Here is a 23,414-nt window from a genome sequence, read left to right as displayed (position 1 = left end):
CTACATAGTTATCCAGCTGGGAGGATTCTTTTAATCATGGTGCTTATTTTACTCTGGGGTCTGCCCTGATTGTATTATTTTTCCTTTTGTGATAATTTGTATAGTGTACCAAACAGCATGCTCTGGAATGTCTGTTTATAAATTAAAGCAATCTGTGCAAAATCTGTGGCAAAAAGCGACTTTTTGGTAAGGGTTTTTAATCATTAAAGAAAAATGGTGGTGATAATAGTATTTGAGATTTCTTCAGCAGTAATTTTTGAGGCAGCATACAATAATAGAGTTGAATGTTTTGGGCAAGTTGGTATTGTTCAAAACTTACACAAATAGAACAAACTAGTTTTTGGGGGTGCTGGGAACAAAACAAATTTTCACTGTGTGTACCCCAAAATGAGTCCAAATTTTGCTGGTTTTAATTGGTAACATGAAACCTGCTTGATGCCTACTGACTCTTCAGTACTGTATGTTAGATTACATAGTCCCTAAAGTACAATTTTGTATTTATTTTAGATGGGTCAGTGGATGCAGAACGCAGTATTGTCACTGACTTAGTCAGCCAAATGGATCCCCAAGGAAAAAGGACAATTTTTGTATTGACTAAGGTTGATCTTGCGGAGAAGAACGTGACCAGCCCAAACAGGGTGAGTTGAAACTGTTTTTCTCATATCATGGTGGCTAAAGTCACACATGGTAAAATGTTTGTGATACTGTCAGAAATACTGGACCTCACCTACCTTTTCTAGTTGGTTTTAAGTGCTTATTTCTGTATTCAGAGTGATGATTTTTTGGGGAGGTGGTTGTTGTTTTAATCTCGCTCAGGCCTTGCTTTTAGTGATCAGCTATGTGACCTCAGTCTCAGCTTGCTACAATACTGACTCCTTTCATGAAGGCAACCTGAGCAAGTTCCATTTCCCAAAAAAGGGTTTTCTGGGACAGGCATTTTTGCTGTATGTTGTATTTTGCTGTGCTGTGCCTTATTTGTTTTATGCCTTTATTTTTTTTGTTTGTTTTGTTTTAAATATCAGTAGAACTCATAGTCCCATGACAAATTGTTCCTGCAGTAGTCTATTCATAGACATAGCTAAATCTGGCTTTAAAATGGTGCTGAATGAGAGAATGTCTCTGTGCAAAGTTAACCACGGTTTTTTACTCCTTTATTTTCATAGATCCAGCAAATCATTGAAGGCAAACTCTTTCCAATGAAAGCTTTGGGTTATTTTGCAGTTGTTACTGGAAAAGGTAAAGAGAGCTCTAGCTCTGCTTATTTTGTCCTTGGTAGCAGAGAAAACTGTCTAAATGGAACTGTTGCAGCACTCTTTTTTTTCTCCAGGAAACAGCAGTGAAAGCATTGAATCTATTAAAGAATATGAAGAGGAATTTTTTCAAAATTCAAAGCTATTAAAGTATGTTGCCATTTCATTCTTTTTACTCAAATGAGCCTGTCGTAAATCCTAGCATCAGTTTTTCTTGTTAAACTGAAAAGGATTTCAATGTGGAAATACTATTTGACATTTAATCTGCCTAAACTCAGTACTATGTTGAAGTGACTAAGTTGTCCTGGTTTCCTAATGCTTGCTGTAAGTGAATGGAGACAGTCAGGAACCTTCAGGCAGCATTTGATTTCACTGCAGTTCTGTGCCTCTCTTCTGACGTTTCTCCATTGGTTCTACAAGAAATAAGTTCCAGCCTATGTTCAAACATTTGATACACCTGGGAGGAGGGAACCAAGCCCAAATATGAGTTGTGGTTCCTCTAAATGTCAATTGTCTTGGTATGACAACATTGTATATGAAGGGTTACCTGATGTATTCTGAGAGAAGTTCATAGAGCAGAGTTTTGATTTCACAGGCTGGTATTTCTCAGGAAGGTCCCCTGCGTGGTCTTTGGGACCGCAGTACCTGCAACCTCTAGAATAAAAAATTATTTCCATTGAGAGTTTTTTGATTTGCACATTTGCATCTTAGTTTCTTCTATAAAAAGCGAAGCTTTATTCTTCAGAGGAGAAATCATAGGCCAGAAAGCATTGGTAGGCATAGATCTCCTATAGCTGTCTTTCTTTACAGGACATCTATGCTGAAAGCACATCAGGTAACAACAAAGAACTTAAGTCTTGCTGTGTCAGATTGCTTTTGGAAAATGGTGAGAGAGTCTGTGGAGCAGCAAGCAGATGCTTTCAAAGGTAAATATCTTTTTAAAAAAAGAAGTGAAATAGCAGCTCACTGTTTGCTAACATGGTTGGGCAATTATGTTTTACATGATCGATATTTCTTGTTAATTGATAATTTCCCCAGTTAATCTTTATTAAAAAACCCAAACAAGTAATTCATGGTATGAAGTATTCACTTCCTCTAAAAACCAAAGGAGCAAATAAGTATGAAGAAACAAAATCAAGGGGGTTTTGGTGTTTGTTTTTTTTTTCTGTGAGTGAAACACAGTTCTTCTACTGGATTCAGGTACTGATTAAAATAGCCTTCTACATAAAGGTGCAGAGTTGGAAGTTTAATGGCTCTTTCCACTACGTTTTTTGCACGGATTCTGCAGTTTGCAGACAGAATATCTGGTCATAGACAGCAAAAAATTCTGTTCATTTGCAGACGCACTTAAAGTGCTTTGAGGGTTTGTTATAATCAAAATTTGTGGCAATTTTAGGACCTGATAAACTTTTAAGGTGGTGATGAAGTTTATATAGAAAATTTAAAAAATTCTGGGCTTGTTTCTGATTTTCGCAGCCACGCGTTTCAATCTTGAGACCGAATGGAAGAACAATTACCCCCGGTTGCGTGAGCTTGACAGGGTAAATTACACTACTGCTTTAATTTACAAAGGGTTGAAGATTATAATTAAAATTTTTACCATTTAATTGCATTTGTAAAGGTTTCTTAGAGTTAATGTAAAGAACTGACATTTTAAAGTGTGAGGACAGTGTAAATTACTTTAGAGGAAGGAAACTGTGAGCTCCATTTTCGAAATACTGTTCTTCAACGTTGTGATACTTCTGCATTTACATCCTTCACTCTTCTAGTATAGAGTTCTCTGACCTAACTTGCCCCCAGGAATAGGTCAGCATTTCTTTGTGATCATGACAGAACTGGAATAGAGAAGTTACCTTTCCTGGTCTTTTAGACAGACAGAGTAACAAAAAAAGTAGGATCTCATTCTCTAATTCTTTTATAGAAATCCTCAACATTCAAGTGCCATGCCTGGCTGGAGGCATGCAAGAGATGAGTGGCAAGTTATATCATAAATCAGGGTAGCTTATGAAATGCACATTTGAGGTTTAAAAGCCATAAAAAAAGGGATTGATTTTTTCCTTTTTGTATGGAAACATGATCAAACCATACTTAATCTTATTATTTCCTTTTACATAGAATGAACTGTTTGAAAAAGCAAAGAATGAGATCCTTGATGAAGTCATAAGTTTGACTCAGGTCACACCAAAGCACTGGTATGGTAATTTCTTCTTTTTTTTTTTTGTTTTTAATTTTGTTAACTAGCAGAAGTTTGCCTTTATATAAAGAGCTCTAGTAAACAAAGTACTCAAGTATAAGTAAGAAACTGTTTTTCTTGGACAATGTATTATCATGTTCTTTGTCCCTGTGACAGTTGTCTGTCTTTGTTATTCTGAATCAGCAAATATTTTTATAATCCCCTCACAAAAATTATATCAGTTTGTGCTTTTTTCTGTTTTATATGGTGTAACAAACAATGGATACTCCTCAAAAATTAAAGGGAAAATGATAATGAGTTTTCAAATATTCATTTGAAGTATGAATGAGTAATTCCTCTTGATATTTGAGGATTATCACTGTGCGTATCAAAATAATGCCTATGACCTTGAAAAAAAGAAGGTTTTGTAGTTCTGGGAATCAGAGATTGGGAAATTAAAGCAATATGTAATTCCTGGCTTTAAAAAATTGCTGATCTGTATGTTTGAGGGTTTCATCCTACATGTGGATCTCACTGGTAGCCTCAATCACGTCGCACCCTACTACAGAGAAGTAGGTCAGTGTAAGGCAGCACAGGTGTGAGAGAGAGCTCAGCCGAAGCACCTCAGCCATGTGGCATCACTGCATAATAAAGCCACTGTACATGCAGCCTGAGAGGAGAATAGCCAATGTAAAGGATTACTTTGACAGCCTGTACCACAACTGACAACCACAAAGAAAAGATTTCTTTAATGCCTTTGCCTTTAGTGACCTGAATTGAACTGTTACTTGGTCAAAGATTAAAACAAAAAAGATAAAATATCTGACTCTTAATGACATTCAAATAATTCTGGATGTGTGGCTGTGTTCAGAGAAAGGTTTGTATACAGTGTATTAGTCTGAAATACTGTTCTAGTCCAAATGTAATGCAGGTTTGTCATTTTGGTGTTTGCTGCTCTTGGCTGTGTAATAGATGTGAAGAACCCTGGCCCATGTCTACTTTGCTTCATTTCATGTTGTGGTTTGGGAGGGTGCATAACATGAATGCTTCTGTGCATTTATTTTGAAGGTTAAAGTGTAGTGGTAATTCTAGATTTATAACACTTAATAAGCTATAAACTAGAACTGGACAGCTAAGTCCTGAAGAAAATGCTTTTATAAAAATGCCATTATATCCAGACTAAAACCAGCAGTGCAAGTGAATACAGGTGTTTCTATCCTGTTAAAATTTCTATTCCTCCCAATTAAGTTTGATTGAATTAAGCAAAGCAAAAATGTATTCTTATTGAAACATCAGTAAAGAAAAGGAATGAGACTGCATTTGCTGTTAATCAGAGAACTACCCTTCTCCTGCAGTGCATTTGAAGTCATAAAATGCATAACAGGTGGGTTCCAGCACACCCTGTAAGTGAATGCAAGTGAAACTAATTTGCCACATCCCTGGTGGTTCTAATGGTGATGAAGAATGATCAATAATTGATCTCTGCTGGAATACTATTAAAACATCCTTTTTTGAACAAAACTTTTTAAACCAGTTTTAAACAGTTTTTGGCAATATTTATTTAAAGGTAATTTTTTTCAGCATTTACATCTTTTGAGTTCCTTTTCATTTCCTATAATACTTTTACTACCCTAAATACACTGAACATCTCTTTCAAAAGTAGAAAAATTAGTAACTTTGATCTCCATTAATACTGATATGAAAGAGGGACAGCTTCAAAATTTTTAATTCTCAAGGAAGGATGCTTTAAACACAAAATAGAGATTTTTCAATTATGCTGTTGTTGAGGAGGCTTGTGGTCTGAACTTCAGCCCATTTGGAAGAAAAGGGCTTGAGTCTTGTATCACCAAGAAAGGCATTTTTTACTCTTCGTCTCTTAGGTCTCACCATTTTGCCAAATCTAGCATTCAAACGATCGAAGCTGATGTAGCATTCTGAGCAAGCATCAGGTTAGACTGCAGAAAACCCGTAGCCTGTACTAGAAGCTGTGGCAGGAGCAGAAGGAGCTTGACTGGCTCTGTGGGTACTGGGTCCAGGTTACACTGACTCAACTGAGATGTTTCACTGCAGCTGTAAGGTTTCTGGAGTAAGCTTACTGCAAAGTAAAAAGGTTGAAGTTGGATCATTTCCATTGTTACTTTGTGAAAAGGCACCATAAATAGGAAAGCAGTGCTTAGTTTTATAGTGACATGAAGCTCATTTGTTAATGAATGTCAATACATACTTTGGTAAAAGGTTAGTCTTGTCATATTGCTTCACTGGTTGTCAAATCTGGGAGCAATCAGTGAAAATCCCAGATGGAAAACTACAGCGTGTTCCAACCATCAAATCCAAATACGGCAGAAACAAAACCCACATGCTCTTTTGGGAGCACGAACTTCAGTCAGATCATTTTGATGCTTTGCAGTCTGCCCCCACCTCCCATGCATATATACACACAGCTCTGTGTGGTTATACTGCTATAGTTAAAGGCTTCAGGGACCTGTTGTGTTGTGCAGTGCAGTGGCAATTGTGAGAGTCTTAGAGGTCAACTTCTGGAGCTGTCTTTGCTGCTGAAAACGTTGTGCATTTGTGTCCTTAGTTCCATGCAGATTTTGGTTTGAAGTCCTGATGTTAAGGAGTATTTCCTGTGTTCTGTAGTCTTGTTTTCTCAGTGTTTCTAACAAATTGAATGCATACCTGTTAGTCACTTGTGTATTGGAAACCATCACATGCGTTACAACTTTCATTTTAGGGAGGAGATTCTTGAGAAAACTTTATGGGAAAGGGTATCTACTCATGTGATTGAGAATATATACCTTCCAGCAGCACAGACTACAAACTCAGGGACATTTAACACCACTGTGGACATCAAACTGAAGCAGTGGACTGACAAGCAACTGCCTAATAAAGCAGTAGAGGTGAGAATTTAGTTATTTACATTAAAAAAATAAAAAATAAAATCTGTGCAAAACCTTTTAAAATGAAAGCATAACTCCAGAAGTGTAAGGTGTTTTTTGAAGGGCTGACTGCAGTTCTTTTAACCAACTTACATGTCAGAAAAGACTTGCAAGATCTTGATGTTTAACAGAATTCACCCTAACCCTAACTCTATTGCTATAATATACTGAATATGCAATATATTGAAGCAAAGTTTAGTGTTGCCTTTATTAGTAATGGTTAAATCGGCAAAGGAAAGTTCAGTGACTTACTCTTATGCTTGCATGTTTTTTCAGAAAGTCTCCACATTTTCATACTCATAAGAATTGCCATAGATGTTCCCTTAGCAGCTGGTGCACAGTGTAATGTCCATTTCAGGAGGAATTGTTTGCTTACTTTCTAGGTGGCCTGGGAAACTTTGCAAGAAGAATTTTCCCGTTTCATGACAGAAAAAAAAGGAAAGGAGCATGATGATATCTTTGATAAACTGAAACAAGCTGTCAAAGAAGAAACGATAAAACGACATAAATGGAATGAGAGAGCAGAGGATAGCCTGGTATAATGTAGTGGGGTTTTTTGCCTTGTTGACTAAGTGCTGTTGAAATTTTTTTACTGAAGTTGCATATTCAGTATTTTTGCATTCTTTCATTGGAACCATGAAATGACAGGAAGATGTGTCTATCTCACATTTGCCATATAATATTTTATTACAGTGTTTCTCAATGTCATTATTATCTTTTATTAGTTATTGCCCTAAATAACACCTAATAAAACTGGTTTGGTTGGTTCAGAAAAGTCCTCCATAATCACTGGCTGCACAAGGACAGCCTGGTGAGAATTGTTTAGCATCAGCTCATTTGTTCTGTTTTGCGTAGCCGCATTGAATAACATCATTTTGTTATCATCTTTATAGATTTTGTAATCCAGAGAGGTTTCGTATCTTCTGTATTTTTTACATTATCTATGCTAGGCTGTACAAAAGAGTCAGAGGCACACAAAATATTTTTGGCAGTGCTTTGAATAATCTTGAATAAATCACATGTGCTCAATACAAGCTGTTTTAACAGACAGTAAAAAATGAAGAGAATGCTAGAATTTTTTTTATTAAATCCTGAATAAATTATTTTTTGCATGCTAAAATGGCATTCTGTATTGCAGCGAGTGATCCAGCACAATGCCTTAGAGGATCGGTCAATATCTGATAAACAGCAGTGGGATGCAGCCATTCATTTTATGGAAGAGACGCTCCAAAGTCGCCTCAAAGATAGTGAGTTGTCTCATGTATTCCACTCTTCTGTGCTTTTCAATCTGGACCCGTCTGTGGATCTAGTTCACTTCACTGCAGTGCAAGCTTTTATATCAGCACAACTGACGCAGTGCTGACCCTTTGAAATGGTACTATACTGATAGAAATATTTAGAAAATACAGCCTCAAAAGCTTGTGCTCTTACTCTTGCAATGAGACAACTGAAAGATAAGTAGTAAAGATCTGTAGAGTCAAAAAATGGTATGAATGCACATGTAGGAGAACAGGACAAATTCAGGGAAAGTAGTTGGTCCGTTTATGGTTTCCAGCGTAATTAGTTTTGATGCAAGTTGCAGCAAGGTAAGATTTTTTTTAAATGCCTTACTTAGAACAGGTGGGCTGTTGTGGTTTTTATTTTCTGGTTTCAGTATCTACCTCTTGGCAGTCATTTTTAAATTTTAGTGAAATACATCAACTGTTGCTTCAAGTAGAAGGCAACGTGACTTGACTCAATATGGCGTATCTTATGTTCTTCAACATAAAATGTCCATTCTTCTTCTTGTGCCTAAGTGTAGAATAAAATTTGACTGATTGCATATATTTGATGTGATAGTTAATATCATGCTTCTTTTTTCAGCTGAATCTGTTATTGAAGATATGGTGGGTCCAGACTGGAAAAAAAGGTGGTTATACTGGGTAGGCCGCACCAAAGAGCAGGTAAAAGGAAAAGAATTATAAAGAATTTGTAATTCACTACCTTTGGAAAACTTTGATTATTACATTGAGTAAAACTTTGAGTGAATTTTAAAAAATACAAACCTCTTCCCACTATTTAGATGATTGCAAAAAAATAAAAAACTTTTCATTGTTTTAAATACCACAAAGAATTTCATATACTTTTTCCATAGTGTAGCTACAGAATGGTTTGTAAAATTCTGCAGCTGCATTACGTTTTTGCTGTTATGCCACTGACGTGTATTAAAGTTCTTCCAGCGTAAAGAGATCAATGAGAGCAGGAGGAGACTGGGCTGTTCTCTTCTATACTTTTAAGCGTGACTTTTACACAAAAGTCACATGCAGTTTCCAATCAAGCTCCATTTGGATTTGATTAGTATGTGATAATGTTATTAGCATTCTAATCATGGTTGTATCTTCTGATTGGCCACATTGATCATAAACTCTCCTCCCATTTCCTCCTAGCTTTTGGAAATCTCTTTGGAATTTAAATAGCACCTTCCAATCAATGCCCAGAGACAATGGGGGGGTTTTACTATTTTTTCTAGATATTTCTCAAAATGAACCATACTTTAAAGAAGGAAGTAGAGTTTAAAAGAATATAGTCAAAGTAATTGTTTCAGAGAAAGGAGTTTTACAGTCAGCTCTGTGCAGTCAAGTATAGGAGAAAGGTAGTGACTTCAGCCTTTGTTACTTGAATTTCATGAACAGCAACTTAAAGGTATGAATCCGTGGAGAGTTCTTGCTAACTAATAGGCAAAAATTACAATTCTCATCAGTGTCACAGGTGATATGTGAACCCTGCTAGTGGCTATTCATGGAAGGGAAAGGGGGCTAGCATCTGTGATTTTTTTCCCATGCTTCTATTCTTGTTCTGAATTTCTGTGCATAAAAAATAAATTAAAAATTGACAATGAATTATCCATTAAAAATACTGTATTTGAGATGTCTGCACAACTACCCTTTGTAGTTACTTACATGTAATAGTTTATAGCATCAGAGTTATGTTCTGGCTTATTAAGCAAATAGAATGTCTATTATGAAGATATTGATGATTTCTGGATCTATCGTAATTCTGACTAATCATTCCTATCCTAGAATATTCGTAATGAAACAAAAAATGAACTGGAGAAATTAATCAAGTGCAATGAAGAGCATGCAGCTTATCTGGCAAATGATGAAGTGACGACTGTCAGAAAGAATCTGGAAGCAAGAGGAGTAACAGTGGACCCATGTCTGGTAAGACACAGAATTGTATCAAGACATGTGGACACCCTCTGTGTACTCTTGAATGTTCTTTCTAAAGAGCATACAAGAGACTCCAGCTGAATACTGAATTTGTAATCCAGATGTTTCCAAATGAATTACTAAACGAATTCTTGCACGCAATTCACACACTTCTGTTGGCTGTCAGACAAGTGCAGTACAACACTTTGGAATCTCTATGTTTAGACTGAAATCAGAATCTGCTGAGCAGATTTTCTTGCTTACATTATGACACAGCTTGTTTGAAATTACTGTTCAGATGTTATGTAGTGAAATCAAGGCCATAAAAACATCAGATACCTTAAAAACATATTGTGCATCCTTAAGCTTTCATTGTGGTTGTATGTGAAATTTGAAGTTCATGTTACATTGAAGAAAGAGAGATTTTTAAAAAATATTTGTAAAAAGGTAGGATTTTTTTAGGAGTGTCCCAAGGGATGATATTGTACATTTCATGCAAAAAGACATGTCTCATTGCAGTGTAAGGCCCTTAGGGGTAATTAGACCTTTTATCTAATTAAAGGTAAGATTTTAAATAAATGAGAATTCAGACTTTATTAAGTAATAGATGTAGATTTCTTCTAACAGTGATTTATTTTTTGCAGTAATTTTGGCTTCCTTTTCAACATTAATACCTGTAATTATTCTAGGCAGAAGAGTCGTTTAAATATCTGCTGCTCCTTTCCTATACAGTACTTACCATTTTTTGTAAAGGTCATAGTAGTGATCCACATCTTCTTCATAGGGAGGCAGAGTGTGAGCTGAGTTTTCTTTCTAGCTAAACAACTGATCTTCTTAATTGTATTTTATGGGGGTTTCAAAGAGGCATATCAATACAGGTATTTAATTTTGAAGAACTGAAACATAAATAAGCCTAATCAAGAAAAGTTACAAATGTTTGTTTATATAAGACCCATTAAATATTTCTCTATGCTTTAATCTGGTGTAATGGGTAAATTAATGGGTACAACTCAAAAATGTATTCATGGTGTTAATGTAAAGATTGTTTTGTATTATATAATTAAATGTATTTTGGCTGCAGATGGTAATTTTAACCACTCACTTATGTTATATGCATGGAAGAGTATATTTTTAAATTGACAGTCATCTGTAATGTTTGCCAAGTGTAAATAACACATTAATCATAGCCCAGTTACAGACAAATTGCTGAAAAATATTTAAACACATGTTATGTGACAGTGATAGTGGAATTTGGAGTTATATTTTAAAATGAAATGTTTGGGCTGAAGTTCAGCTTCCAGCAGTGAGGAGCCTGACAAGCTTAAACAGTAAACCTTGATCAACAGAGGCTGAGACAAATTCCATCACTAAGGACAAAAAGGCCTGTTGATGTTCTACCATGAGATGAGCTGTCTCCTGCTCTAAGATAGAAATGAACTTTAAGATGTATATTATCAATTCATGTTGAAACTCTTTGTTTTCTTCTCCCTATATAAATCCCTGTTACAGAAAATGTTAACTAATTGTGCAACCTAGCTGAAACTTGTATAATCCCCTAGTTAACACATGTTACCATAATCCATCCTCCTTATTAGCGTGTCCTGCATGCGAGACCCTTAAATTGCGTGTCGCATGTTCAATAAAGCATTCCAGTTTTTACCCCCAGACTGGGATTGTTAGTTTTTAGACTCTTACAATTAAATGCAATTATTAATCTGTGCGTGATAGCAAATGTATGTATTTATTTATTTGGTCCAATTTAAATACTGTTTTCCTAGATTAAAGACACATGGCACCAAATTTATAGAAGATACTTCCTGAAGTCTGCCTTGAACCACTGCAATCTATGTCGAAGAGGCTTCTATTATTATCAGAGGCATTTTGTGGACTCAGAGGTAAATTGAAGAACAGATGTTCTTCATCTACACTAGTGTTTTGCCTTAGTATTCCTATCTTAGTTGAAAGAAAAAATCTAAAAATAACTTTGAAGTAGCCTGACCAGATAGCTGGTGATCTCAAATATGTTTTACATGAAGCTTACAATGGATAAAATGCCATCCTGGTCATAATTGTGTAAAATGACCACTAGGTATTAGCCATGACCTAAACATCTGTTACTAATCAATGTGTATTGAAAATACATTATTAAAAGCAATATTGTACTGCTGGTGGTATCTGGTTGTTACCCATTTCTCCCACATTCCCATTGCTAGTTATTTACCTCACTGATACAAAAAAAGATTAGAAAACATCTTTTTGGATTTATAAGAAAAGTATGGTCAGGAAGTGTTTAGAGTCAATACTTGGTATCACGTGTGATCAGTAGGGAAAATAAAACTGTGGAGTTTTCAAACAAGTCTTTATAAATGACTTTACAGTTTTGTTAACCCAAGCTTGTGCAACCAATGACAGTACGCATGAAGTCACACAAAGAATATGCAGTTTTCTTACCATTATATTTTAAATCAAAAATAAATTACTGGAAAGGTGGAGCTTCTCACTTTCTGTGGAGATTTGTTTTTCTTTTAATGAGCAACAGTGATTCCCATTGACCCAGAAATCTTTGCTACTTCTGAAATACCTTTGCCTGTAAGGAATGAGAGATTGAGATGACAGCATGGAGAGCTGCCTCTTCATGACATTTAACCTCCTATTCATGTTATTGTCCTTGTTTAGGTGTCCTAATGTGAAGTTAATGCTCCCTCCTCCCAACCTTACAGGTGTAGAAACTGTCTCTTCTGTTATTAATAAATATAGCCCTTGGCCCAGCACTGTCCACAGAAGGGTTTGTCAGACAGGGTGGCACAACCTGGAGCTCAGCTGTTGTCTGTCACTTTGTTTGCTGTGAATAAGTGTGGAATAAGAGTTTCAGTGGGCATTGGGTTACTCTCACCAGCCTGCATATAGTGTGTGCAAATTGTTTTTCCATGGTTTCCATGTATGGCCCTTTTGTTGAAAACAGCAGATGTGAAAGTGATGCAGTGCATTAAATAAGGCTGATGTGGTTCTTGTGAAGTACTTTATGTGATTTCTTGTTACTTACACAGTCTGTGGGCTTTTTGTGTGAGATCAGGATGTGTATATATGAAGTTACAGTTGCTGCTCGGAGAGTCAAGAGATTGTTGTACATGTAGGATGTTCAGTGGACATCAGAGGTCTGACAGCACAACTTCTCTCATTCCAGCTTGAGTGTAACGACGTTGTCCTCTTCTGGCGCATACAGCGAATGCTGGCGATCACAGCAAACACACTGAGGCAGCAGCTTACCAACACTGAAGGTAAGGCTCACAGTCAGCAGGACAGGTTGAAACAAAAAGTTACCTCCTAAAAAAGTCATCCAATTATAATTTTGCTAAGAGAGAAAATAACCTTTGAAATGTAACAATCTTTCTCAAATAATTTCCTGTCTTAACGGCCCAAAGAAGGGGCTTCTGTGTTCAGAAATTTGTCTTTCTCCAGCTAGATTAGCTATTATTGTAACATATACTATGATTCCAACAGACCTTCCCAAAATTTTGTCCTTAGGTCACTACAGGTACAAAAGTAGTACCACTTACTTTTTTTCTTGCTTTGTTTTTTTTGGTTTTTCACAGTAAGGCGCTTGGAGAAGAATGTAAAGGAAGTGCTTGAAGATTTTGCTGAGGACAGTGAAAAAAAGGTCATGCTCCTAACTGGCAAGAGAGTCCAGCTTGCAGAGGATCTCAGTAAGTACCTACTCTGTAGTGTTTTGGAATGAGCTTGAAGTGAAGCAAATTCTGACCACTGTCCTTGAGAACGTTCAGTGTGATATGAGTTGTTCATGTATTGGCATTTATTTAATATTATATGAATTTTTTCTTAAATATGGTCACATCTTACTAATTCAAAGGTGGTCATGGGTAATATAGTGTGATAAAACAGTGGAATTTACACTAGATGTAATGTCACTGATACAAATATATTGCATTAGTATATTGAAAAATATAGTTACAAATGTAGAACAGAACCTATTAGAGATAAAGATCTGTGATGTTGTGTTTATTAACATGAGATGGCCATTATATTAAGAGATTTAACAAAGGAGAAAATCTAGCAGATTTAACCTTCCAGAAGGATTATAATGCTTGGAGTCACTCAGAAAGTGTTAAGGGATTTTGTGATTAATGTAGTAAGACTTTAGAGAGTGAAAATTTGTAAGGTGACAGTCCAGGTTGAGATGATACTCCTGTTTTCTATACCTGCACATCCAATAGTGTTTAGACTGATTTTCAGCTGATGGGGTTTGTCTTGCACTCAATACTGTGGATTTTTTGGCAGCATTCTGCTGTTGTTCTGTGAGACTTCTGCTTAAACCCCAGCTATGCACCTGGACTGGTAGGGGAAAAAACAATGCCTTGTAAAAGGGAAAAGAAAAAAAATCTTGTGATAAATGAAGTTCATGTAGTTATGTAAGTATCTGCATGTTGACATCACAGGTGACCTTTCTTCTTAGACCTGTATTTTGTGTTTGATTTAGAAACTAATTTTTGACTTTGGATAATTAATACGGAATAAATTAATGTTATGGTCAGTGTTTCTTCTTTGAATTAGTGAAGTAATTAGCAAAGTTCAGATATCAACAGTTCAGTAGGACAGAGAAGTGTTCTATTGCTGTTAGTTTCCTAAGTATGACTCGTGTCTTCCATTTTTGCATCCAAAAAGTAACATAAAAGAAATGTTTTGCTCATAATCAACTCAAAATCTAAGGGTTTGGTTTTGATAGTGCTGGTTTGGTTACACTGGAAATGCTGTCTTATAATTGGAAGTATTGTTATTAAAATCACAGTGGTATTTGTTGTCCTTTAGAAATTGTTTCTATAATATTTGGTAATTGAGAGTAGGAATTTTGGTGATCTGGGGCAAATTATCTGGGTTTTCTTGACTGATCTCTGAAACAAGTTGTATGACTACATAATTTTTTGATAGGTATTTTTTGATAATTCTCTTAAAACATCTGATGTTGCTTTTGAAACCCTGTATCAACGTAAACATTGTTTTGGAGTGGGTAGAAAGTGTTTTACATATAAGGGGTTTTCTTCCTCTGTGTGTATGTTGAGGTAAAATGTGTGGTAGCCTGCAGAGGAGGATGCAAGCCTTTAATGAGGAAGTTACCTCCTTTTTTTTAGCAAGCACTGCTGCTTGCTTTCTTTGATGCTGGATGTTGATTTTTTTTTTCTGAGCAAACACTGATATAGAGTAAAACTTGAACATTTTGATTTATCCTTCAATATTCCAAGTGTCAAAAGAAAATAAAAGAACAGTAACAAGCACATAATGTTTAAATTAACTTAGCTTTATTTTGTACTGAAATTGACTTGGAATTTTTGCTTTGTCAACTTTACTTCTCCCAAGCCATGAGAATAAGCTCCCATTTCAAAGCAGTAACAGCTGTGGTGGGGTCATTATTTTGTAAACTGCGACTAGACCTGTAGGAGCAGCCTGTGTGTGTTTATAACCTGAGGTGTCTGTGTGTTGGTGTGTACACTTCAAGTGTGTAGTTTGCATTTCATAAATTACTGTGTAGTGAAAACATGTCACTGCACTGTATTTCTTTAGTTTCAGGAGGCCACACATCCCACACACATTATTCTAAGGAAATAATTGTTAATCAGTACAAAACGGATGTATGATGACATGTTCTACTTTATTTTACCTGTGGGAAGATTTTAAAACTACCACTGCTTAGGTCTGTACTCAGTTCAGTTGTGTTCTTTCTGCATGCTTTTATTGCTAAGTGGCAGTAATTTTTATGGGGAAATGACAGGAAAAGGAGATTTCTTTTCCTTTCCCTCAGTGTACCTTTCTATGGTGCAGTGGGTTTTTCATACCCCTGAGAAAGTCTCTGAAAGCACAGAGCACTGAACAGTCAGATGGCTGTATGTGTAATTTCCTTCTTGCAGCATTTAGTGATGATCAAGATTTTGCTTAAGGAAAAAAAAATCCTGACTTCCATGACACACATTCATAAAGTATTGGTATTTTAATTAGGAAGGGAAGTGATCTCCTGAATCACAAAATCCAGTCTCTATTGCTGGCAGCTGAGTTTATATAACCCAGCTGATTGGAATATCTTGAGCTCTGTCTTTAAATCAGTTAACTTGTTGGGTCTCACTGTTCACAGTGAAAACATGTTCCAGGATGTCTTTTCTCTCATGGTTACAAATAGTCTTTTAGTTTCCAGTCTAAATTTGTAAATATGAGACTGGAATTTCAATTCCTAATTGGAAACTGTACTTGCAAATGTAAATTATTTATATACCCGAGGTTGGGATGCTTCCTCTTGATGATGATGGTGTGGCAACACTGTCTCACTGCTGTTACATCAGTCTCTTAGTGCTGAAGCACTGGAAGTGCTTTATTGTTTGTTCAGGGTACTGGTTAATGGCAAACTGTTATTAACATTGGTGACCCCTTCTCATAATGAGAGTTCATATAAGACTCAAAACTTACTTGAGCAGGTTTTGTTATCTGTGTTCTACAGCCTTGAATGTTATTTTAACCTCATTTAAGAGAATTCCTTGATGATGATTATGCCTGAATCTTCCTGCTTCTCAGAGTTGACATCTCAAGTTTTATTCTAGGTATTTTAAACAGTGTAAACAGATCTTTTGAACGGTCTCTAACAAATCATTAATTTTATAATGTACTAAATGTTGCTTTTTCTTCAGAAAAAAGGCTTTAAATGTAGTGTAAATGTACTCCTTAACCATAAGTATTATCATGGTACTTGTACCAGTGAAGTGAACAATTACTAAGTTTATAGAAATAAAGAAGCCCTAGGATTAGAGACCATTTGGAAGGAGGAATCATGAGGTGCAAAAAAGGGGCAGAGGAGGATATGAATAGCTGAATTGGAAAAAGTGACTTTAAAAGTGTCCTCAAATGTAGTCAATCCATGAGAATACCTGTATGGAAAGATACACCTGCAATGGATGTATCCCAGTGTCCTGTTTGTGGCAATGAACAAACGTGGGAACAGCATAAGAACAGGTTAAGCATACGGCAGTAGTTGCCTGTTATGCTTTCACAACATCCAGCAATCTGTGGTTCCAAGATTTCCTAATCCTGAGGTAATATCTTGTGATTAATAGGCATTCAAGGATTTTTTTTCCTCCTGTGAATCTCTCTAATTGCTTTTTGAACTCATGTAAACTTTGGCATCTGCAACATCCTGTGGCAATTAGTTCCAGAGTTCAACTACACATTGTGTGAAAAAGTACTTCCTTTTGTTTGTTTCTGAACCACCTGCCAGTTTCATTTGGTTCTCCTGAGTCCTTGCTCTGTGAAAAACATTCAGCAATCTTTTTCTATTCATTTTTTGTGCCATTCGTTACTTCAGAGATGTATATGCTATGTGCACTTGATCTTCTTTTTCCTGATTGAAAAGTTCTCGTGGTGTAGTTGTTCTTTGCCATGGACATGGTTTTCTAGCTTCAGTCAGCCTTACCACTCCTTTCCCCTTTCTTAGTTCTACTCCACCCTTTTTGAGGTGAAAGAGCAGGACCTGCACAAAATATTTGAAATGTGTCTGCATTATGGATTTACACAGTTGCATTGTGATACTTTCTGGGGCTTATTCTGGTCTTTTTTTGGTAATTCCTTGTAGTCTGTCTCCTCTTTTGCTTGCTGCTGAACTGTGAGCTGAGGGTTGCAATGGATTTCTGCTACAATTCCAAGTTCTTTTGTGAGAAGTAACAGCTATGAGATTTTTCTTGTCATGTTTTTAAACTGCAGGTACAGTTGAGACACCTTTATTAGTTTGCTGAGGATGCAGAAACAAGCAGAATTTGCTCTCTGTCTCTGGAGGGAGAGTTGCTGTCTTAATTGTGGCAAGTCAGTCCCTTTAAATTCCTGCAGCCTTGTTGTGCACAAGTGTGTTCAGCTGTGCACAAAGCTTTTCCACTTGCTCTTTTTAAAAATATTAATTACCGTTTTTATTCTACAACTTCTTCAAAGAAGGATCAGTCTATATATGCTTTAATTTTATCAGTGACCTTTGATAGTACTTGCTGGTTCATACTGTTTTCTCTGTATGTATTTGTGTTTAACTTTCCAAAGTGACTGACACTGAACATTCATTTAGGCTGCCTGTGAAGTTACTGAAATTTTTGAATTTTAACTGTATTTCAGAATGGAGAGTGTTTCTGCAAAATTTGTTAAAACAGTAAAGCTGGTGGCATTGTTGAGTTTCAGGATCTTACTAATGGCTGTGCTAAAGTGAGTTGGTTATTTATAAAGGGCAATTACTTGAAGTCACATCTTTCCTAGAACTGTATCTTGTTAGCTATGTTTTTTAGTACCGGGCAATACAATTTTTTCTGGAAAAAAATTGAATACCTAGGTGAAGAAATGTGATTTCAACACAAATAATGTATTTTTTGCTGTTGTATTTTTAACGAAAATGATAAAGTAGGAATTTCAGCAGAAATACTCCATAATATTGTGCAAAACTGATAACGTGAATAAATCATAACTTTCTGAAGACTACTTTTTAACATGGTAACTTTTTTAAAATGTTGAGTTCTCAGTAAAAGGCTTCCCAGAACTACCTAATTGTTTTCAGAATTCCCCTTTGCTGGATTTGCTCTTTTTATAAATAGTGCCAAAGCAAACGTCCTCAGTAGTGTGTTCTCTGTACAATAAGTTGTCATACAAATTCCCATCACAAGATGGCAATGAGTGGCCAGTAGAGGAGGCACTGGAGGCTGAGCCTGTCGCTGAGCTGGTGCCCGGTCTTCCCACCTCTGGTGCTCTCCATGAGCACGGCGTGGGCAGTCGGTACTGGTTTCTTGGATGCCAAATATTTTCCTCTGGGAGGAAGATGTGCTTGCCTATCCTTGTTCCTCATGTTTTCCACTCTCTCTAGAGTTTTTTTGTTTGTTTGTGTGATACGTAAGTTATGAAGATTCTGAAGGATGGTAATTTTTTTCTCAGCTACACATTTCTCATTAGTAATTGCATGTAAAGTATTAGTTTAGTAAACTTCGTTACTGAAAAACTGTTAGGAACTTAATGTTTAGGAAATCAGTCTTCCAGTATCTTGTCCTAAAGCTAAGCCACATCTATTCATATTGCAGTAACATTTAAAACATGCTAGATGGTGACATAGATGTTGAATACTGCAGGTGAATCCTTGCTTCAGGCAATCAGCAGGAGCTTTGCCATTGACTTCATTAGAGTTGAAATCTCACAGACCCCAAAGAAATACATGTGTTCTAGTTATCTTTATTTTTTCTCTTTTATTCCTTTTAAACAGAGAAACTATGGATGTTGCAAAGGCATCCTTTACGTGCACAGGGTAAACATAACCTGGTATATGCAAAGCATCTTTCCTGGGTCACAAAACTATTCATCCGATATCCTGTGTCCTCACAAGCTGGAAAAGAAAGCCCAGAACTTCACCAGATTATAAGTAAAACCACGTGCATGGGAGAGGTCATTGGCAGGATGTGGGAATGCCTGTGAAAACTTGATCCTGTGAATGGATCAGCCTCCAAGTTCATTTGCCAGTAATATTGACACCTGTACAGGTGTCGTGGACTAGCTGAGACTTTGTTCTGCACAAAAGCTTCTGGAAACATTTGAGGAGTAAGCCCTCACATGATGAAAAGACAGTTTAGGGACATTTGTTTAAATTCTGTCATACTTTTGTAAGCTATGAAATGTAACAGTTTGCAGAACTTAATTACTTTCTTGTAAAGACTAAAGCATAAAAACTAAACAAACCAGAGTTACAGTAAAATACTTTCAAGTTTTATATCTAAAGTAATTTCTTTGAAGTCACAGCATTAAATTCGTAATTTTCTTTTTATCATGTTGAATATAAACCATTTGCCAACTTAGAGCATGAATTATTTAATATCATATAGACATATAATAAACTTGCCATTTTAATGGAGTTAGAAAGCTAATGTTAGCCAAGGTTGGTACTTCCATATGCAAGTTGCTGACTCAGGATCTGGAATTCCTGTGATGCATTTGGCTAAGCTGAGTGGGTTCTGTTGTGTCTGTTGTATGTAATAAACTGACTTAAATCCAAGCGAGCCTCCATTTTTGTTATGCATTTATGCAAGTTGAGGATAAAGTCCATGAAGAGTACTTTGCATATAATTACTTTCTTCATGGTTACTTTTTTTTCTTTCATTTTTCTTAGTTGCAGAACAAAAATGTTGTGTGAAAGTAATGATATCTTGTGGTCATTATTGTAGCCTAATTGAATTTATGTTCCTTGAGATGACTGTCAACAGTATTTTGATTTGACCTCTGTCCCACATGACATTGTTCATTACATGTCCTCCTTAAACTTATACTTTGACTTGGCTCTCTAAATCCTTTGCTTTCATTTGCTCTTCTGTTATGAGCTTTAACTTGTTTTTAAAAGGTCACAGCATTTTATAAGGGCAAAGCTCAGCTACAAGGGGAAAGACCTCTTAAATAAGCAGATATTAGGTAATCTTGCCCTAGAAACAAGGCAGACAAAACAGCTCAAAAGGCAGCAGTCTTGCTTTGCTCCTTTCTTTCTGGTCACAGCAGTGAGGAGCACTCAGTTCTCATCTGATCCTGAGTTGGCAGAACATTACACCAGGAGATGTGTTGGCCTTCTAACCAGACAGAAGCAGAGCAGCCATTCCCTCTGAATCACTGAGCAGATCTCCCAACTTCTGCTAAGCATGTGCAGAGTAGCTGCCATATTCACAGTTCCCTGCCAGCAGCTTCCCTGAAGATGTTAATATGGCCCTCTATCTTATCAGAGGCTGGTTGTCATTTAGACCACATTCATTTCTGACTAAATCAGTCACATCCTGTGGGCTGTCTGTGTCTTAACTCGTTCAAGCTTGTGCTGGTGTCACCAGTGTTGCTAGTGGCACCGTGACTCCTGTGCTCCTCCTGGTGCTCCATGATGCAGGAAGTTGGGGGACAGTGTGCTTGGAATAAGTCTGTGTGGTCATGTCTTCAATTTCCCCTGTCTTTGAACATAAGCAGCTCACAAAATATCACAATAGATTTGCTACCTTTCTGATAGAATGCAAGTGAATTGGGTTTGCATGATTATCATGTTTTCAATTCCATGTAGATAATTTAAGAAATTAACCCAAGCAAATGTGCTTTCATGTGAAAGACTCTTTAAATGTTCCTTTTTTTTTTCTCTTGAGTTTTGGGGCAGCTGCATGAAACTAATGAATTAAAACCAGAAGAATGTGTAGGATGGCCTGTGTCAAAGTGCAGATAAGGTGGTTTCTGCTTTGTGTCATGGCAGAAAGTACTTTAGAAAGCTGCATCTTCTCAGAGAGGGAAGTAAACCTCAAGGGAGAACATACATCACTTGTAAACGTCCTGTGATGGAGCGATGGTTTACTTAAGAATCCCAGATGACCAAAGCCTGTCTGCTGAGATTTCTTTGTTATTGATGAAGAGTTAGGCACTGATGTCCAGGTCCTAAAATGGATCCTTACAAAGTTCAACACATTTGTCACTGACTAAACGAAGCCTATCATTTAAAGTTGACATTGAAAAATAGTGATAAACTGCTACATGAATAATGACATATTTAATGCCTGTTAATCTTACCCTAGGCCCATGTCTCTTGTACTTGAAGGTCATTCTGGTGTTGTCTGCTGAATTTATTTTTTTTCCTAGAATTTCCTTAATGATGCAAGGATCAACTCATCTAATTGGATGATATTTTCTCTTTAGTACTGGTTGCTTATTAGTCAAAATTTAAGTAAGTACTTATCATAGAGAGTTTTACTATTTCTATAAATACAGGCTTTTAAATGGACCAATGAATGCATTTGAATGGAACTGTGGAGTGTAAAATTCACATTTCCAAAAGCTGAAGAAGTCAGTGTAGTGTATGAATGTTGCAGATTGTTAATACTGTAGTGGACTCTACTTTTAATTTTGAAGTATATATAAAAAGAAAAGGGAAGGAAATATTTTCAGCTAGGAATGATAACAAACAAAAAAAATAATAGATCCATCTGTTTTTCTTCAGGGTATGATGACTTAAATTTCTGACCATCAAAAATTAAGTTGTTTATTATTATGATCTAAAAGTTAATCTCATCACCATTTCATTTTCTGCCTTTTCTAGAGAGACTTTCACATAAGTAACCCTGATACCATATTATTTTATTATCTAGGTAATTACTGAGTATGTTTTCTTTTGGTGGAGAAACAGCATATATCAGTTATTTCTAATGTTAAAGTCTTTTTACAGTTTTATATATTTAATATTACAGTAGCCTTTATATGTAGTTCACCTTTATAGCTGTATATGTCCTCTTTGCATTAAAAAAATTAATCTTTTTTTTAATATCACTGGGTGAATCATTGTGTACTACTTCTGGTTTGCCTTTGTACTTTTCACTATTTCCACCCAAAATAACGAGCATCTTCTTATTTTGATTCATTCTAGCTTAACAGTTTGGATTTTGAAATTCAATCTTTCTGTATCCGTAAGTCTGATTCAAGATATGAGTCTGTTTTATAAGGTTGCCTCGTCATTCTGCTACTGAGCTCCTTCTAGCTGTCCAGTAAACAGCACAGCTGAATTCTGTTGAAAGATTGAGTTATTAGAACAGTTTTAATTAAAAAATCTAAGGTAGAGACAGAGGACTGAAATGTGCCCAACTCCTACCTTGCTATTGCAGACATTGTGACTCTCATAAACGTGAAGCTTAATACAGAGTAATGATCATTGTTACATTAAGCTGACCTTAATGACAGTGTAGAAACGTATATCGTTCATAACCTCACATCATGGTTGGTAATACTTGGTGTCCTTTCTGTAGACAAGCAGGAGTGATGTGTAATAGTCCATAGAAATGTGTCTTGTATAAAGTCAGTAGTCTACATAGTTGTCAGTTTTGCTTCAGCCCCATATCTCTGTTCTCAAATGCTCTGTAGAGACAGAAGGATTTTGTGTTTGCCAGCCTGAGGAGCCCCGGGGACTTCTCCAGGAAACACAGTCGGCTTCTGTTCTGTTCCACTGGGGCACGTGGGAAACTTGCGGCCAAAACCATTTTGTTAATCTGCAGAGGTCTTGCTTGTGAATCTGGAGCTGCAGTAGATCAAGACATTGATTGATTAGTAATCTACAATTTCATCAGCATAATATACAAGTCCCATTTCTGGAACTAAAAATCCTTATTAGTAACACTAAAATAACATTGAAGTGCTCAGTACCTTGTTAAAATAGCTGAAGTGTTTTTAGACAAGCTCTCTTCTACTTCAGCCTGGTTCTCTTTAGTCTGAAATAAAGGTAATACTGTTTCATACAGGCATCTTTGCTCAGGTATGCTATGCAGGGATTAATAATGAATATTATATTCATGCTGGTAGCAAAAGTGACTTCAGTGATGGCAGCTGTGACTTAAGGTTTTTTTCTGTCTAAAATGACTTCCTAATTTTATTGTATTTCTACAGCAGGCTAAATATACAGTCTGGAGGTCTTTTCCTGTTTTGGAGGTGGATTTGCCTACAATAGGGAAAAGGAAAATACATCTTTGCAGGAAACCCTTGATGTTTTTTCCTATTAAGGCCATGCAAAAGATGTTGCTCAACCAGGTCACCAGCAGGCAGTTGTTGGTGAACTCATATCCATGAAACTGATATGTTGGCTGACCCTGGAGATTTTAATAGTGATACTAAAATAATTAGTTTAGCAGCTTGTCTTGTTCTAGGGTTTAAAATAAATATTTCTGAGAGGACACTGAAATATTATCATTGTCTATTTAATAATGAGAGCATTTCACCTGTTGCACTTGGATAGTTTAGGGCATGGCCTTCTCCTTCTTTCTGCACCTGATAACTGGAGGACAGGTATTCTGGATGTTGCCCAAAT

General features: G+C 36.3%; 1 protein-coding gene across 5 annotated transcripts in view; it reads left to right on the top strand.

Moving 5' to 3' along the window:
- The window catches only part of OPA1 (OPA1 mitochondrial dynamin like GTPase), a 50,628-nt gene that overhangs the window by 19,496 nt on the left and 7,718 nt on the right, over nt 1–23,414 (top strand). For all 5 annotated transcript variants that reach the window (XM_071567074.1, XM_071567072.1, XM_071567073.1 and 2 more), the window contains 14 exons: nt 508–638; nt 1,164–1,236; nt 1,328–1,400; nt 2,061–2,176; nt 2,727–2,791; nt 3,366–3,442; nt 6,158–6,323; nt 6,746–6,898; nt 7,501–7,609; nt 8,226–8,305; nt 9,422–9,562; nt 11,329–11,445; nt 12,735–12,828; nt 13,144–13,254. In XM_071567074.1, coding sequence (XP_071423175.1) covers nt 508–638; nt 1,164–1,236; nt 1,328–1,400; nt 2,061–2,176; nt 2,727–2,791; nt 3,366–3,442; nt 6,158–6,323; nt 6,746–6,898; nt 7,501–7,609; nt 8,226–8,305; nt 9,422–9,562; nt 11,329–11,445; nt 12,735–12,828; nt 13,144–13,254 — 1,506 coding nt within the window. The remainder of the gene's footprint in view (nt 1–507; nt 639–1,163; nt 1,237–1,327; nt 1,401–2,060; nt 2,177–2,726; nt 2,792–3,365; nt 3,443–6,157; nt 6,324–6,745; nt 6,899–7,500; nt 7,610–8,225; nt 8,306–9,421; nt 9,563–11,328; nt 11,446–12,734; nt 12,829–13,143; nt 13,255–23,414) is intronic.

The sequence above is a fragment of the Pithys albifrons genome, chromosome 11 (assembly GCF_047495875.1).
Source record: "Pithys albifrons albifrons isolate INPA30051 chromosome 11, PitAlb_v1, whole genome shotgun sequence".
Classification (NCBI taxonomy): domain Eukaryota; kingdom Metazoa; phylum Chordata; class Aves; order Passeriformes; family Thamnophilidae; genus Pithys; species Pithys albifrons.
The sequence above is the reverse complement of the archived record's forward strand: the minus strand, read 5'-3'. Positions and strand labels throughout refer to the sequence as shown.